At 39.6% G+C, this 18519-nt stretch overlaps 2 protein-coding genes across 15 annotated transcripts in view; both read left to right on the top strand.

The window, feature by feature from the left end:
* Positions 1 to 462: 462 nt before the first annotated feature.
* On the top strand, positions 463 to 10012 carry SF1 (splicing factor 1). 2 transcript variants are annotated; one of them, XM_069055885.1, is made up of 8 exons: positions 463 to 974; positions 1023 to 1163; positions 1574 to 1649; positions 3050 to 3202; positions 3411 to 3523; positions 3581 to 3747; positions 3816 to 3974; positions 9221 to 10012. In XM_069055885.1, exons 1-8 carry the CDS (start codon positions 650 to 652, stop codon positions 9848 to 9850), a joined length of 1764 nt encoding a protein of 587 aa, XP_068911986.1. In that variant the 5' UTR covers positions 463 to 649; the 3' UTR covers positions 9851 to 10012. The 2 variants fall into 2 exon arrangements, with proteins under 2 accessions (XP_068911986.1, XP_068911987.1); XM_069055886.1 differs by having other exon boundaries at positions 3417 to 3523.
* A 526-nt stretch (positions 10013 to 10538) lies between these two features.
* The window catches only part of scrib (scribble), a 45388-nt gene continuing 37407 nt past the window's right edge, over positions 10539 to 18519 (top strand). For 3 of the 13 annotated variants that reach the window (XM_069055872.1, XM_069055877.1, XM_069055880.1), the window contains exons 1-7: positions 10539 to 10890; positions 10942 to 11059; positions 11107 to 11396; positions 11448 to 12153; positions 13146 to 13309; positions 13477 to 13740; positions 13889 to 14059. In XM_069055872.1, coding sequence (XP_068911973.1) covers positions 10729 to 10890; positions 10942 to 11059; positions 11107 to 11396; positions 11448 to 12153; positions 13146 to 13309; positions 13477 to 13740; positions 13889 to 14059 — 1875 coding nt within the window. In that variant the 5' untranslated portion in view covers positions 10539 to 10728. The remainder of the gene's footprint in view (positions 10891 to 10941; positions 11060 to 11106; positions 11397 to 11447; positions 12154 to 13145; positions 13310 to 13476; positions 13741 to 13888; positions 14060 to 18519) is intronic. The other 10 variants (XM_069055873.1, XM_069055878.1, XM_069055879.1 and 7 more) reach the window with 6 other exon arrangements.

The raw sequence follows: 18519 nt of genomic DNA on the forward strand, positions 1-18519 counted from the left end.
GTTGCTTCTGAAAAAAGAACCACCGCTTTTTACAATGTTATTGTTATTAGTATTAAAAAGTCACAGTACGGTAACTGTTCGATTTTTCAACTGAAGTTAATAATTGTTTTAAGATTATTAAAAATGGTGAATTTCACTAATGCCGAATTAATTAACCGATATCGTTGTTATTGTATGGGGAAGCTTTGATCCGGCTGAAAACATACGTGATAATCCGGAAATGTTTCAAAATCACTCTGTAGATATTGACCGACATTCTGGCATTGAAAAATTTGCATTCTTACATCTGTTAGGAAATATCCGCAATATAATTTTTTGTTAACAGTTGTAGTAGTCTTATGCGTCCCTCTTTTTATTAAAAAGGTTTGCGAAATATTTTTATGATTACGACAGAAAATGAAATCGTGAATCCAGGCCAGGCATACCAATCAAAAAAGTGCATTCGTTAGGTTGGTAATAGTGGTCCGGCTCACATTCTGCATTTCGACAACTCGGAGGCAGCCATCTTGGTAGCTTTAACAGTGGTTACGTTGTGATTACTCAAAGGTGTTACGTGCGCATTCATCGACCGTCACACGTCGCATTTTGTCCCTTTTGCCCTACTGTTCGATCCTGCTGAAAGTTGGCACCCAAACGTCACTTCGAGAAAATGGGCTCGTCCAGGCACCGTGACAGGAGCCGAGACCGCGACCGCCGGGACCGAGACAGGGACCGGGACCGCGACAGAGACCGCGATCGGCGCGACAGAAGGAAAACCAGTAGAGACCACGACCGACACCGCGACAGAGACCGCGACCGTGACAGACGGGAGCGCGACAGGAGCAGGAGCAGAGAAAAACGCAGGGAAAAGACCCCTCCGGAGCCTGACGGCGAAAAACTGATCGCGGACACTCTAGCCACGATCGCGGCCACCAGAAACTTCGCTTCTCTGGTGGCCCAGAAGGAAGGCGACGGTAACTCCAACCAGTCGAACGGTGAGTACCCAGCTGTGATAGTGTTCGCAACTGACACGTCGCCCGCAGGGAGCCAAGAAGACGACGGGACGAAGAAGCGCAAGAGGCGGTCCCGTTGGGGCGGGGGCGAGCACGAGAAGATTTTCATTCCCGGGATGCCCACTATCCTGCCCCCCAACCTGGACAAGACGCAGGAACAAGCCTATTTACGTAAGTGGATTTGCCTTTTGTTCACTGTAAACTAGTCATAAGCCTAGCGTAGTTCTTAGGGCAATTGCGATTTATGAGATTAGTTGTGGTGTGGTAAGTAGTGATGCCAGCACTTCATAAAAATTTTGGATCATATGGATAGTATCAATACAACAGTTTGTAAGTATGGATTTTGTGGATGACTACACCAAGAAACGTTCACGATCACCTGACCTTTCTACTGTAGTTACCCCAATCATTTTCCACTGTATTGATATAATCATATTTAGATGTTTCAGCAAAATTTTGTTGTAACGTTGACAAGAGATAAATTAATAATTCTTTTACATTTAGCTCACAATTTAGATTGTACTTTTTCAACAAAATCTAACTCTTGGGCTTTTGCCCTATTCTAACCCGTTTTATTACAGTTCAACTCCAGATTGAGGAAGTCAGTAGAAAACTTCGTTCCGGAGACCTGGGGATACCGGCCAATCCAGAGGAAAGGTGAAGTGTTACCAACCTTAGTTATCAACATCGGACCATCGTCAGCGGTTTGGCACCGATTACCAGTCAATATAATGTTTTTTTAATTTTCCCTTAGTTATTTACAATCAGAATAGACAGTTAAAAGTTGGAAATTTAACCGGCGGCTTAACTTACCAATATACAGGGTGTTTTAGTTTTGAGCTGCAAAAAGTGACACCGACTTTATATTTTACTCGCAAAAAAGAAAACTTCTTTACCGATGACGTGGAGCTAGTTGTGGACTAATATGTAATGTTATTTTGTTTGTTTTGTCAATGTTGTTCCTTGAAGGACGTTACACTTCCAACATCCTGTATACTCGTACGCCACGTCGATAAACAGCTTTTTAAAAATAGAATTTGTCACTGACCCAACACGACTCAGTGTGGGTGTTTACTTAAGTGTCTTTGCACCTTGAATCAAATCTAATAGTTGTGACTCTCGGCTAATTTTAGCACCTGGAGCTACGCGTAAGAAAGGTCAAGAATAATCATGTTCGTCTTATTTTTAGCGCGTTGACGAGACCTCACGTTGGTCAAAAAAACCAAGAAAAGTAAATCGACTAGGACGAGCGAGATTTTCACACCAGTTGACCTTTTTTGTTTAGGAATACGACAGTATCCACCCAATGAATGGTGTATCAAATTCTCCCGAACAATTTGTTACAGGATTTGTTGGGTTGAGTGTCACGGGACTGCGTGCTAGAGCTTGTTGTCATCAAGGCTCAGCAGTTGGTCCCACGTTCAAATAACTGTTAATGAATAATCTAAATATTTACTTTCAGCCATAAACAAGAAGGCGCTATTAATCATTTTTACTGTTGCAGCATTTAATTAACATTTTCTCTTTAGGGTGCGAACTTAAAGTTGCATTACACAAAAATTTCCAAAAGAAAATTTATCGATATATAGAGTGTTGGCGATAACGGGCGGAATTGAACGGAAAAACTGATATTCACCAGTCACCTGACGGTGCTCCACCAATCAGATGTCAGAATTAAGACTGTCTCAGATTTCGAGTTGGCGCTGTATCTTCACGTGACCTCTTTTCACTCAGTTGTCTTAATTATTGTTGGTGCAAATTAGAATCAGTTTTTTCTTTCATGATTAGTTCAAATGGCGGCCATGATGGATAACCAAAAAATGTTTGTTTTATAGAAAAAATTTAATTTTCGATTTTTCGTCATGTCCGGCCAGCACATTTCGGCTTGTGTCGCTAAAATCAGTCCCAATTTAGAGATAGGTGCCCCAGTAACAGAAAACGCCATTTGTTGCGCCACCAAGAACTTCCCTCGATGCCAGATCGAGGGAAAATCAGTGGTGGTGGAGCAGGGGCACTCGATTCCAGGAAATTATTTTTATGTTTTCTTGTGTGTGCAGATCACCCTCGCCCGAACCGATTTACAGCAGCGACGGTAAACGGTTGAACACGAGAGAGTTCAGAACAAGAAGAAAACTGGAAGAAGAACGGCACGCTCTAGTCCTGAAGATGCAACAGATCAATCCCGATTTCAAGCCTCCAATGGATTACAAGTAAGTATCAACTTCGACACGTGAATCGATAGGATCAAGTGCGTTTGAGAGCGCCCCCACAGACCTGTACGACTGTACTAACCATCTGTCAAAAGTGACACGTTTTTCCAGCAGCTACTAGATCCCGATCGTTTCGATCACGTGACACGTCAATTAACCGAGACCTTGTTTGGTGACAAAAGACATTAATTTTTGATTGAAATTTGAGTTGCAGGCCTCCAGTAGTGCGAGTAAGTGACAAAGTCATGATCCCGCAGGAAGAGCATCCTGAAATTAATTTTGTAGGTTTGTTGATCGGCCCCAGAGGGAACACTCTGAAAAGTGAGTAGAAGTGTTTCAAGGCACCGGTTTCGAATGATCTCGTTTTTTGTTTCGCAGCTATGGAAAAGGAGACGGGGGCTAAAATCATCATCAGAGGTAAGGGTAGCGTGAAGGAGGGCAAAGTGGGGCGGAAGGACGGACAGCCCCTACCCGGCGAAGACGAGCCTCTGCACGCGTACATAACGGCCACGAATCCCGAGTGCGTGAAGAAGGCTGTGGAGCGGGTAAAGACGATTGCGATCCGGGATCTTCGTCTTGTGGACGGGAACGTGATCGGGGTGTTTGGTTTCAGATCAAGGAGGTGATCAGGCAAGGTGTCGAAGTTCCGGAGAATCAGAACGATCTGAGACGGATGCAGCTGAGGGAGTTGGCTCAGCTGAACGGGACGTTGAGGGAGAATGACGGGATGCGGTGCAACAACTGTGGTGCCACCGACCACAAGTCTTGGCTGGTAGGTGTTAATGTTGTAACAGTGTAACGTTTACTCTGACGAAAACGACAACATTATTGCACTAACGCTTGTTAATCATCGTTACCGCTCCGATTAGCTAAATGGCGTGACGCACTTTTATCCCGATACGCAGATTTCCGAACATTCCAGGTAGGCCTCAGCACTGGATCATGTGACTCGAGAGAAAATGAAATACAAAAAAAAAAAACAGATACGAAATGAAAGTTGAATACAAAATGAGTAAAGAAAAACAGTGACGTGTAGATAAATCAAATGTGAAAAATTAAAAACAGGAAATGTACAAGACATTTAAAAAAAAGTTGAAATTCAATTTTGATGGAATTTTAACGCGAAATGTTTTTAGAAAAAAGAGGTTTAAAATTCGATTCTTGTAAAATATCGGCAACGAAGCAAATTTCGAAAGAAGTTTGTGGGCGTCAAGGCAAATATCATCAAGTCCAAAAATGCAGTTTCGAGAAAAAACGGTTTTGCCTTCTGTGAATTATACAGAGCGCCCAGAAATGTGGTAGCAAGTTTTTCGATTGGTTCCGCAAGATGACACTTTTTTACAGAGACGTTTTTTATGCATGGCAACGCCGCTATCTAAATTGAGATAAATAAATGTCAAAATTGTCAAACGTAAAACATTCAAATTTAAATTTTATTGAAAATGTTCAAATTGACCACCATTATGCTCAATGCATAACTGAACCCTTCGAGCAACATCTCGACAAATTTTAGTGCACAAATCGGGGGTGAAAATTGTTCAGAAAATCTGCTTAACATATTCTTTTGAAAAAATTCAAAAATAGAATGTTGCAAGATTGAACAAATTTGGCCATGGCCTACTAAATCTGAACTGCGCTGCGCTTATTACGGCCGTAACAAACTAGCTAAATGATTGATTCGGCTAACCTCAAAAAATCTACCCTTAACTAGCGCCATCTCTTTAAAGATATTAAACTACAAATCAACTAAATTGCCACAATAATTTAAATTTCCTTGAATTTCATCAAGGTTGAAGTACTAACATGGGAAAATAGTGCGTTGCATGTGGAGAAAATAACAACAGTTATTTTCAAATTCCCAGCAACCTCCAAACCAAATCCAAAATTGATATAATTATTAAAAAAAAACGAAATGAAACATTTCACTGTAATACATGTTTCTTCTTTATTATCTACAGCAACTCCAGGACCCTTGTTACGATTAGTTTGGCTTCAAGACCGTGGGGTCTGTAAATTTGTGGGGCTTTTAAAAGACTTGGCTAATATTGCCACACAAGTTTTATCATATTTAATTCCAAAAAATCCTTGTCAACCACTGGTTACTACTTTGCATCCACATTTAATACAGAATTCCATATTTACCTGTGATAAACACAAAGATAAAATTTGTAAAGTTGTTATCCAATTAGTAATGAAACCAATTTTAAACATTTGTTTATAAAAAAAAAACAGATTACATAAAAACGAAATCCATTCAGAATAAACTCACAAGTAGGAAGGTTCTAAAATTATAAACTTACGAGAAAGGTATTGTCTTCCTGCAGATAGATAGTTTTACTTTTAATTTTTCTACTGTGCTCTATCCATTTTCAGATTTTGCAATTCCATTTTATATATAAATATTATGTTTCATAATTTGATTATTGTAATTATTAGGTATTCTTACGTTCATGAAACGTATTCGTGAAAATTTATTTCGCGTCAAAATGACAAAATAGAAAGTGTTAACCTAACAAAATAAACACGTTACGTGATTGTGATTGGATAATTTCAATTCAAATTACATTTTTCTTTTCTATTTCGCTAACAGATGGAGTTGGTTAAGGGTGAATTTTTTGAGGTTAGCGGAATCAATTGCTCCATTGAAAATCCGAGCTTTGTTACGGCCGTAATAAGCGCAGCGCAGTTCAGATTTAGTAGGCCATGATTTGGCTTTTCGAAAGTGCCATCTTGTGACACTTTGTGTAAAAGTTGCTACCACATTTCTGGGCGCTCTGTATTAATGGGGGAGATTGTGATTTTCACACGGTGATAAAACGATTTTAAGAGTCGCATAGTTGAAATAGTTCTGTTATCTCGAGGATTTACTTTATGAAGGTCAATAAAAAAGAGGACAGACTTTTCATAATGTTGGACGAAAACTTGTGGCTTGGCGCCGACGAGCTCATGACATTTAGTAAATTGTCAACAAAACCGAACAAATTATATTTGCAAAGTAAAATTGTGTAATTTCAAATTTTAAAGCATAAAAATGATGGATTTGACGTCAGAATCCGTAAATAGATTAGATGAAAGTGTGGTCAATAAAAAATTTATAACCAATTCTAAAACAACACATAAATCAAGATCAAAGACAAATTGAAATCAAGTGCGCTCCATCTAACTTGATTCAATGAAGAAAAAGTCAAAATTAAGATAACATAAATCAACTGAGAGAAAAACAGAAACGTGTCATAAATTGAAAATGCAGTTCAATGAATTACGATTAGACAAAGATGTGATGATGTTTAAAAACGACGATGAGATATTGCGGTGCATTGAACGCGCCAGTTTTTTTTTATACATGCGTGTCTCTAATGTTTCGTCACCCACTTTATTTTTACACCGGGGATAAATAAAAACTGCCAACCATCCGCAGAAAACTTGTATTCCGTAAAAAACTTGATTGCTGATTTTGTAATTTATTTATTTTTTATATCCGAGCGAAAGGTTAGTGTTCTAAATATGCTCTTGCCAAGAATATTACACTAATTGTTAGATATTGAAAAACACAGTGTGTTACAGCGAACTTTTCGTAGAAAAGTGATTACATGCTTTTTTGTAATTTCGACGTGTCATTTGCAATTTTTCAAAATTGACCCAAGTTTTGCAACGTCATTTCGCGGCTGGTTAGGAAATGAAATTGTTTTCGCAACTAGTGATAAAAAAATTGTTTTAGTACAAAAAATAAGGAAGTAAATCATATTTTGCTTTTGATTTTTCCGGAATATGCACTTGATTTTTCTGCAGTCTTTTCGATGTCCGAACTGGACTCGAACATTTTTCGATCTCACAAATTACAGATTTCGACTTTATGAACGAAACTTCAAATTCTCTTTTTTTTTCTCGTGAATATGTCAACAGTTTAACAGTGTTGCCAGTGTTCTCTGATTGCATCTACAAATTATAAAAACAATGTACAATAAGAAAAGCAAAGGCTTTTAGAATATTTTTTGTGAAACAACATTCAATGGCAATGATGCAACACTGCAATTTTGTCGTTTTTAGAGAGGAAAAAACAACTTTCCTCACTGTTTTGTGAGAAGAAAATTGTGCTCTCTGGGTAATGTAGAAAAATATCATTTTATGTAACTTGTGCTATTTTGCAAATACCCCATTCCTTACACAAAATAAGACATTTCCCAATTGGTTACGTAAGTAGCATTTTCTATGACTGCAAAAAAAAAAGTACTACGTTTCACTATTTTTCGTGCGTACAATATCTCTTATGGTAATGGCAAAAAAAAGGAAAAAAGCGTTAAAAAATCTGCGTGTCGTTTTTTCATTATGCAAATGAGCTCACCGAAACAGCCGAATCATAAAAGTACATTGAAAACAATTGAACTGGTCGCTCGATCTTCGTGTGTTTTGTTATTGATTGATTGTTTTTCTAATTGCTGAGTCGTAGAAAAATTAGTCAATGGAATTCATGCACGGTGTATTTCTTTTCGGTCGTGGTATTGCCGCACTTGCCTCCAGCTCGTGGTGTCAAACTGTCAAGTTCGTTGATGAAAGAAAGTACACATACTACTTTATGCACTCGTTGCGTAAATTACTATTGTCGTAAAATGATACTTTTTCAACGATTGTGTACTTTATTTGCGTCTTAAATTACATTAACGTCACATCAAACGTATGTGCTTGCTCGGTGTTCAACCCCTTTCTTCCTCGGCGTCACAATACAAACTCTGCATCACTCAGTTGAGTATCGGCTTTCCACCAGTAGAACTTGATAGGCGGTGTAGTTTGCGAAAGAAGTGCCAACAACAAAAATCTGAAAAAATCGAAGAAGCTACGATAATCAAAGATGAAAAATTCTTTAAAGTTCCTTTCGGAAAAGCCTGCGAAAGTGTTTGGGAGTCGCTGTTTTATTTGATCGGATTAAGATTACCATAACAACTGGGTCAGTTCGGACCCACTTGCTAGAGTATTCCACGTTTTTTCTACGTTTTTCAACGTGAAACTCATCGCTTACGTAACATTGTAGTTCAAAAATAACGTCACTATGTGATTTATCTACTGCATTAGTTAAATCTGCATTGTTATGACCGCTTTCGCTGTTGCCAGACTAACAAACATCCACTTTCGTATAATTATCGCTCTTTTATTTAAAATCTTCCCACCTAGATTTATTTGTACGTTGATTAAATAATCTATTCTAATAGTCAATTACTCAACAGTATTACATTTTATTTTTACGAAAATTTCCCATCGAGGTCTTGAAAACAATCTAAATTATAGTTTTTACACGACGTGATTAGACATAACACACCCTTTGCCAAAATGTCCATTGTAATCTTTAAATATACGGAGTCATTGTAAATGATTGTCTCATCGCAGTAGGCGTTGGTGACGTAGTTGAATGTGCCGCAAGCTTTATAACATGAGTGAGACTAGCATCGCCGATAGGTAGCGCTGCTGGCGGTAGTGCAAATTTGTCTACTAGTTTGTCTAACATTGCGAAGCTAGCGGCTCATCCCAAATTTGTGTGGGTTTTCAACGCCAACTGCGATGGGACAATGATTTATAATGACCCTGTATTTTTATCATATAAAAGTTTTCTCAGCACTGAATCAAGATTGTTCAATCTTCAGCAATAAAGGATTAACGTTATATTTTAAGTAATATTGACAATTAAAATAATATTAACTGTCAGATGTAGAGCGGCTGTGAAATGCATCAAGACGTGCCGCGTAGCTTAGTCACAAAATTATTGTCTGAGCTGTCAAAAAAGATTCGTTACAATAATTGACATAATATCGAGTCGTTTATTTTCATGGCCCTATTTGTTATTTTATTACAATTCGTTCGTGACAGTTTTAACAATGTTGTAATATGTAATGAGATTCAAATGAACCCTCAAGTTTTCAAATGTTTTGTTATTCATTGCCATTTTTATGGAAACCGAATCGGTAGCCCAAAGCCCAACAACAATGTTGTCGGAATCCCTTTGACATGTCGTTTGGTTAAATTTTGCAGTGCCCAGACAAGCCCAACGTCACCAACAACATCGTCTGTTCGAGCTGCGGCGCCGCCGGCCACATCGCCCGCGACTGCCGCCAGAAGCGACCCGGCCAAGGCGGCCCCCCAGCCCAGGGCGACAAGGCCAAAATCGACGAAGAATACATGTCGCTGATGGCCGAACTCGGCGAGGGCCCACCCCCAGAAGCGGCCAAATCCGAAACCACCACGTCCACGATCACGCGCAAGACGGCCAGTTTCAACCTGTTCGAGGCGCAGATGACACCGAGACCTCTGATGCCGCCGCCGATGCCGAGCGCGGCGATTCCTTGCATGAACGGAATGGCACCGCCGCCGTGGGGCGCCGTCGCTCAGAACATGAGCTGGCAGCCGGGTCCGCCCGGAATCATGCCACCGCCTCCGCCTCCAGGTGCGAGCAGTCCGCCGCAGATGATGCCGTGGATGAGCGCGAATAATCAGCCGCCGCCGCCCGGGGCCACCACGACTAACGGGAGCATGACGACGGCGAGCATGCCGTGGCAAACGGCCGCGTTCTCGTGGCCTCCGGGGAATTGTCCGCCGCCGCCGCCACCAGGGATTGATGTTAATAGTTTGTTGACCACGCCGCCGCCGCCTCCGCCGTCTTAGACAGCGCGAGAGGCGGGATGAATTATGGGATTGTAATTAATGGATTTGTTCCGATTTAATGTAGGATTTTGTATCTGCATGTGCACATTGGCATTTATCTGAATCTGTAACATGGGATGTAACTGTTAATGATAAATGATAATTAATAAACATTTATGTCTATGACGTTTGTTTTATTCAGGGGAGGGGGGTAATTAGGCTTTTGACATGTGGTGACCCTGAACTTGCTGGTGAGTGAAAACAGCAATATTTCAACAAATTTGTTATCACCTCTTAAATTAAAATAGATTTGAAGGTTTGCAACGGTTTCTAAATAGAACTGTACAACATTGCTGTACAAGACATTTTTGAAAATGTTTATTTAACGGTAAGATTCAAACCAATTTATCATCGACCTTTTCGCTTTATTTGTGGATAAAATAAGAATGAAATCGCCTTGGTGGGTCTATTTTGGTGGTTTGTGAAAGTATATTGTAAAAATAATAATCACAATGGAAGAATTTATGTTGCGGAACAAGACGCATAAATTAAATTATTACGTAATGTAAGAATAGTAGTGATGCAAGTTCTAGTAAATAATAAGAAATAAAACAATTATTGCGTATAATTTATTGTTGTTTTATAACTGTTTTCAGTTTTTTCGCGCCGACGTTGGCAGGCCTGCGGGGCGTTTTAGTGCATTTGCAGCCGGTAAGTTGGCCAATTGCGGGAGTGGCATTTCTTTTATCTATGGTGGCACCGTTGTGAGTCGTGATGAAAGCTAGAAGAGGTTTTTTAAAAGTTAATGTTTTAATTTAAAATCAGTTTCCCGTGTAAAGTGTAGCGCCTTAGTGTACGGTGATTTTAACATTATGTGTAGGATTTGTGATTAATCGAAAATGTTCCGTTGTATACCGATATTTAAGGGTTGCAACAGACAAGTGGAGTTTGTTGACAAGAGGCACTGTTCCCTGCCTAACGTCCCCGAAGATATTTTACGGTATTCAAGGAGTCTGGAAGAACTTCTTCTAGATGCCAATCACATCCGGGATCTTCCAAAGGTATGCGTTCGCCCCGAGCCGCCAGCAGCATGTGGAACGACTCTGTTTCAGAATTTCTTCCGTCTACATCGTCTCAGGAAACTCGGTTTAAGCGACAATGAAATACACAGGTTGCCACCGGACATTCAAAATTTCGAAAACCTCGTCGAACTGGACGTATCGCGGAATGGTAAGTGCGGCGCGTTTGTTTACTCTTCACCTGCACTACCGTCGTAGATATCCCCGACATTCCGGAGAGTATCGGGGCGCTGCGAGCCCTGCAAGTGGCCGATTTTAGTTCGAACCCGATTCCGCGATTGCCCCCCGCCTTCAGTCAGCTCAAGTCGCTGACAGTCCTAGGACTGAACGACATGTCACTGACGTCTCTGCCGGCTGATTTTGGCATGCTCACCGCATTGACCTCTTTAGAGTTAAGGGAAAATTTGCTCAAAGAGCTGCCATCGTCGCTGTCGTCGCTTACGCGCTTGGAGAGGCTGGACTTGGGGGACAATGAAATTGAGATGTTGGTAGGTTCGCACGAGAGGCTTGGCCACCGGATACTCACGCTTTGCTTCCAGCCTCCGCACATAGGGCAGTTGCCGGCGCTGCAAGAGCTCTGGTTGGACCACAACCAGCTCCAAAATCTCCCCGCCGAGATCGGCCAATTGCGCAATCTGACGTGTCTGGACCTGTCAGAAAACCGTCTGGAGTACCTCCCAGACGACATCGCAGGTCTGGAAAGCCTGACTGATTTACATTTATCGCAAAACGTACTAGAAACCTTGCCGGACGGCATTGGCAAATTAGAGAAAATCACCATATTGAAAGTGGACCAAAACCGATTAATTTCCTTAAATTCTAACATAGGGTACTGTTACAATTTACAAGAATTAATTTTAACCGAGAATTTTTTAAGCGAATTGCCCAAAGAAATCGGCAAGTTAGTTAAGTTGACGAATTTAAACGTCGATCGTAATAGTTTGACGGCAATACCGGAGCAACTCGGTAATCTCCACGAACTCGGAGTGCTCAGTTTGCGCGACAACAGACTGACCTCGATACCCGAGACTTTAGGGAATTGCAAGCGACTGCACGTCCTGGACGTATCAGGGAATCGACTGCCCCATCTTCCTTACACCCTCCTGCAACTGGACCTCAAGGCCGTCTGGCTCAGCGAGAATCAAGCCCAACCGCTGCTCACCTTCCAAACCGACACCGACGAGAACGGCAAAGAGGTCCTCACCTGTTTCCTCCTACCTCAACAGGAATACCAACCCACCATAGGTAACACCCAGCTTGTGCTTTTACAACCGCTTTGGTGTGTCTCAGGCTTTGTGTCTTTTTGTTTTATCGCCAAACTATGTTGTTTTTTAAAAGGAAAACAATTAAAACGCAAATGTTTGCTGAAAAAATATTTGAAGTATTTCCACGCTCGAATTTTGCTCTAAATATGGAAGTCACGAAGCGCGATATCCATTTTGGGAGGTGGCACGCAATTCACTAGTTTTCATGCGAAAACAATGCAATGACGGTTCAAGCTAGGTCAAGATCGGGTAAATATCGTTTAGTCCGCGGTTCGCACAATTTTCACATTCGGATTTTTAAATATGGGTAGACAAAAGCGATACGTTTTTCTAGTGTTTTTGATTTTGTCGTACGTGTCGCATTGTGGAATGTAATTGGAAATATTCTCAAAGAGTGAGTCTGCATGGTCGGCTTAACACATATGTAAAAGAAAACAATATCGAATCTGCATGGTCTGCTTAACATGTACTGCGCGACAGAACACGTCTATTAAAATCGTGCAAAGTGATAAAATTATCTCTGCGTTATTTTTGGTCTAAAAGAAACTTGTGTAAGAATTTTATTTTTTCTACAAAAAAAATAATTTGGGAAATTTTGCTTTGTGTGCGACTAAGGAAGCTTCACAATGACACCTATTTTGGGACGTGTTGATTGAGTAGTAAAAATCACGTTTCGGGTAGAAGTAGGGCTAAAACGGAACGATAAAAAAATGTCTGACTAATGTGTCACTCTGATAAGATTTATTCTGGAAAAAATTAATGAAATGAGTCAAACGATATTGTGTAAAAATTCGAAGCTTAAAGACTTAAAGCCTGAGAAACTGCAGCTTCAATTGCGCTCGATTATTATTATTCCTTAATTTTTTTTACCTTTGTTTATTTTATCTCATTCAATTTGCACGCTTTTGTTACGTTGTTTTTTTCGTTATTTTGTTTTTGTAAGCACCGTTTTGTCTGTGTTGCACATGTTAGCTTCTGATGGGCGTTTGTTCCGCTGTGACGTGACATCCACTCTTTCTAACGGTGCTATAGCTGCTGCAGATGACGCCGTCAGCGACGAAGACTGGGAAGAACGCGAGGCGAGCAGGACTCACTCCGTCAAATTCTCAGATCCGCAAGATCAATATAGCAAAGAGGTAAAAACCCATTCACTTTTTTTTCGTTGTCATTCTTCTTGCCCCGTTCATTTTTATGGAACTTAAATAGATTAACCTTTGACTCGTTGTTAATTACGGTCGTTGCGGCGACATCCGCGTGCGGGTATTGTTCACGTTTTCTTTTCCATGTCCGTTGGCGGCATCAGACGCCGTTCGTGCGCCAGAACACTCCGCATCCCCGAGAGCTCAAAGCCAAGGCCCACAAGCTCTTCAGCAAGGGACAGAACTCGCTCGAGGACAGCGACTTGCATTCGGAGTCGGTGGTCGAGGCCGTCAATCCCACCGTGCAGAGGCCGCAGACGCCGCCGCCGCCGCCCCCGACGCTGGCTATTCCGGAGGTGACGGAGCAGGTGATCGGCAACGGGGCCGAGGACAACAGCGAGCCCAGCGCCGAGGAGGAGACCATCGACGTGAGTTGTAGTCTTAAGGCCCCCGATCGAGCGTCGCAGGTGTTTCGGTGGACGTTGCGGCGCTCGGTCGCGGGGGGTTCACCCGATTGTCGTTTTTTTCGCGTTTTGTCCTGCACCCGTTCGAAAACTGTTAATGGTGGGTGTGCAGGAATTGGTACCTAAGCGGGTCGGATTCTCCGGTGGTATTCCCGCCGCCGACGATGTCGACCCAGTAGCACGACCGAGTCGCTTACATCGTCGCGACACACCGCACCACCTTAAGAACAAACGCATCACAGCAACCGTAGACAAAGATAAGGTCGCTTCCATCATTGCAAAGGTCTCTTTATCCTTTTTTTTTGTTTTTGTTTTGTTTTGTTGATGTTTTATTTATTTGGTGCCGTTTTGCCATTAGTTGGTAGTGTTGATGCCAGTGCGATTGTCGGAATGTTGGTCGTTGCTGTTTAATGTCCATTGCTTGCGTTGTGCATGTCTAGAGGAAAACTGTAATTACGACGATGTCCTCACGTTAATCATGTGCGTTTCGATCTTCCTAACGGGCCTCAAATCAACAATAATTTCCGGTTTTTCTTAATTTCATTTACCTATTTCATTTGGTAGTCAATTTCCGAACTCGAAACGTCAGGTTTTACCACACCATCAGCCAATAAATCTATCAAGCTGTGACTTTCACCTCGACACATTGTTTCCGACCCGACCTCACAATCTAGAACTGTACTGTAATTACCGGCACCAGAAGTCTGTACAAAACGCCTCGATCTGATAGATCGCTGTTTCATTCAAACTTCTTCGAACTACTCCGTTTCTTGTACAAGAACTTTCCTTCGCCCATTTAGGTTCTGTTTTGGCAGATTATACAAAAATATAAAAATTCTGAGGTCTGTATTTTCATATTTTGTGAGTTACGTCGTTCAATCGTGTGAACGGTACTTTATGTAACGGTGTAAAATTAAATTAATGAAAAATTTGAAATATCTATATGTATTATAATTCAGAATACCTAAGTGGCATCGCGGTAGGCGTTGAAAATTCAAATTTACGTTGGCAGCAAGACCCTTGCTAATAATACCCTAGTTTCGACGCTGTTGGTATCCTTCGCTGTCAATTTGGTTTTGATATTATCGTTGGAATCGTTTTATGTTTATTTTCTTGTTACAGTACATATTTGGAATTTCTTTGTTTCATTTACGAAAACTGTATGATTCTTCTGTGGGTTATCTCTGCTGTGGATCAAAATAATGTGTAATGTGTAAATAATGACGGTTTCACATGTTTAGAATTTTTTGACATAGGTAATATAAAGCTCACTTTAGATAATCCGTGCCTACCGCGATGCCACTTATTCCGAATTATACTATAGCGAATTAATTTGGCAACTACCGCGTGAGCAACAGTTAGTGTTTGAGTTGACAATAAAATTATGGTGACTTTTTTGCGTCCCTGTTGGCTAAATTTGTCACAACCGGAAGTGACGTGAATTATATTATCAATAAAAGATTACAAAAACCAAGACGTTCAATTGAAATTTATGTCACTTGTCAATAATGACAATGAAACAAATGGAAATATCTACAACTCACAGTCTTGCCAATTTCAAGTACATTTTTTTATTGCCAATTCAAACAGTAATTGTTGCTCACGCGATATAATTTCGTTTTTGGCAGTTCACATGTTTTTTGAATGTACTATACCTACCTTGTTCACGCAAATAAAATATTATGTAATAACATTGTGCAAACACCAAAGACCGACACTTAAAAAAGTCCTACCTAGAATTATTGAATTTTATTTATCTTATTCCGGTTTTAAAAATCTTCCTTTCACCATATTGAGACATTTTTCAAATTTTTGTTAAGCAAATTTCTTTCTATTAAGCGTATTCGATATATTAATAGTTATTTATGCAACAAGTGAGTAAAGTAATACTTTTTTTTACGAGAAGGAAAATTTGCCGCTCGAGCGAAGCGAGTGCGCAAATCCGCCGAGTAAAAAAGATACTTTACTAACGAGTTGCATACAAATTTTTTTTGGCGCCCGTAAGTTTAGATAGCAATTTTTTCGACACTCAAAATTTGAAAATTTTCTCCTGTGTGAACCCGTGGACCTTTAAAACGCTCGTTTTACTCGCGTTTTACAGGGTGTCCCCAGAAAAAAAGACGATTCCATAGCTCCCTTATTTATTGGCGGATTTTAATTATCTATACAGCAAATTAAATGGTTGTTAATAGGCTACAAAATGGCCTAATAAATTCAAGTATAGCCCTATGGGCTTCAAGGGTAAACTGTCAAAATATTTTTTTTCAAATGGGATTACATACCTTTTATTAGTAATTCTGATAGAGATTTTAATTTTGAAAACAACAATGTATCACAAGTATAACTTCACATTAAAAAAAACAACACTAACTTTTGAAACAAATGACGAGCATTAAGCGAAAAGCTATCAAAATGCACTGCGTTACAGTGTAATAACCAAATTAAGGTAGCTGGAAAAACAAATGATAAATAATAACATGTGGGATTGCGCAGATATACCGCCAATGTTTAGCGGAAAATGGAACATAGACGATAGTAGCGGTTTTTTACATTTTTTTTTGTAAATTTTTGGTATTTAAGTGTATATTTGTGATACATTGTTGTTTTCAGAATATAAATCTCTATCAGAATTAGTACAAAAAAATATGTATTCCCATTAAAAAAAAAATATTTTGACAGTTTACCCTTGAAGCCCATAGGGCTATACTTGAATTTATTAGGCCATTTTGTAGCCTATTAACAACCATTTAATTTGGTGTACAGATAATTAAAATCTTCCGATAAATAACGGAGTTATGGACTCGTCTTCTTTTTTGGGGACACTCTGTAAATTTGGGCCACTCATGCCGAAAAAATCCCAATTTACATACGAACTCGTTAAAAAAACTACTACATAATTATGAATGAAAAATTTTATAATTGCGTTAAAAAATTACATACTACGGCACTTTTTTTAACGCAAAATGCGTGCAAAAAGAACCGCTTCTTGACCGATTCAAAAATCACATATTTTATGAACGCAAACGAATGAAAAAATTTGCACTTTTTTTAACGGACGTTAAAAAATTAAATTATTGTAGAAGAAATGTCTCAAATTGGCAAAATATTTCAAAATGGTTGTCGACGCAGTTAGCCCTGAAAATTTCAATTTACGTTGGTAGTATTTATTGTAATTTTAGAGTTTTTTGGTTTAAAATGTCAAAAAAACGTCAAGGTCAAGAACATTTTAACGAACGTCTTATTTGGGATTTCCTTTTGTTAGACATTCGTTAACTTAATAAATAACGCTTTTAACCAAAAAATATCTCTGGCACCATCAGAGAATTTGGTGATTATTATTAACAATCGTTATTTCTCCTCATGTTATTTTGATTTTTATTAATATGCTCAGGTTGTTCTCTATGAATGAACCATCAACCAAACTAAAATGCATTCACTTTTATACTTTGCTTGTCATTTATTTTAAATCATAATCTCCAACTGTCAAAACTGATATTTAGTTACTAATTAACACACGTATTTCAGGTATACACCTGTACAGGGTCGCGAGAAGGCGCGACTTTTAATTAAATAAAATTGTCGAAATTTTTTACACTTACCTGGGTATTGGTAAGGTACATTTCATAATTTTTCACTTACAAACAAAACCAAAAAAACACCAACTAGATTTTGAATTAAACGCAATTTTGCATTTTAATTTTGAAAATCATTTTTATTTATGACCTGCTACGTGTGCTGTTGTAAATTTAGGTGACAATGGCAATTGTCAATTTTATGGCAAAGCTGTAAATAAGAGGCTAAAAACGGTCGGCTAGTAGTGAATGATCCTTTTGTTGGCAAATTATACCATTTGGGCCATAAATCACGCGTCTGGTAATAAATAAAATACTAGCAGCTCAACAATTTCTTGTTTTAAGTTTTGCTCAAGAAATGGAGTAGTCCGGAACCAGTTTTTGTATTACGTAGAACACTCAGTATATTTTTATACGAAGTTCCAACAAGATCTACGCAGACTTCTGTCGATTAAAATTAACTATTTCGACAATTTTAACGCGTTCAGGACGGGAAAATTGACCGGACAACAATCTCAAATTCCTCAATCTCCAATTCAGATTGGCATTCGTGTGATTTCGCGCTTCGCATTTCGATATAAAAATGATTTCGGTGATTTTTTCCGCTTCCATTAGCTCCGACAATGATTTGTCGAGTCGTCGACGCATTGTCCGGACACCTCCACATTCTCGAGCGAAATTCTGTTCTTCGGAGTTCATCAAGCCCATAAAATATCTATCTTGGGATCGAGTCTATTCGAAGTTCGTCAGGTGGTCATAATTGTCGTGAATTCATCTCATTGTATTCGACGCGAACACCGATAGAAAATAAATCGTGATATGTCTCCTTTACGCCTTTTTTCCATGAAATCGTAATCGTTCGTTGGCCCCGTTTGCAGTTTGTTAGAAATTTCATCACCGATTTTTTCCTCGTGTTTTTCTTTCTTTCATTTCTCCAATCGTTGCAGGTGGCCGTCCGATAATGCGCTTCGTAAACCATAACGTTTAGGAAATACCGAATGATGATTCACTCCGGAACGATTTATGAAATATATTGATTGTGTAATTAAGGGAACGGTTTTTATCACTGACATTTTTAGGAATCCACGGAATTTCGGACTGGTTTCTGATTGGTTAATGTTTTTCTTGACGCCTCATTAAATTCAGATCGTGTCAACAGTTGTTTCATGAA

The sequence above is a fragment of the Tenebrio molitor genome, chromosome 8, assembly GCF_963966145.1.
Source record: "Tenebrio molitor chromosome 8, icTenMoli1.1, whole genome shotgun sequence".
NCBI classification, from domain to species: Eukaryota; Metazoa; Arthropoda; class Insecta; order Coleoptera; family Tenebrionidae; genus Tenebrio; species Tenebrio molitor.

Bases quoted from the DNA above. Each gene is read 5' to 3' on its own strand.
- SF1 (XM_069055885.1), top strand. From the start codon at position 650: ATGGGCTCGTCCAGGCACCGTGACAGGAGCCGAGACCGCGACCGCCGG. The intron at 1,650-3,049 runs GTGAAGTGTTAC...TTGTGTGTGCAG, and splicing joins CCGGCCAATCCAGAGGAAAG to ATCACCCTCGCCCGAACCGA. The intron at 3,203-3,410 runs GTAAGTATCAAC...TTGAAATTTGAG, and splicing joins AAGCCTCCAATGGATTACAA to TTGCAGGCCTCCAGTAGTGC.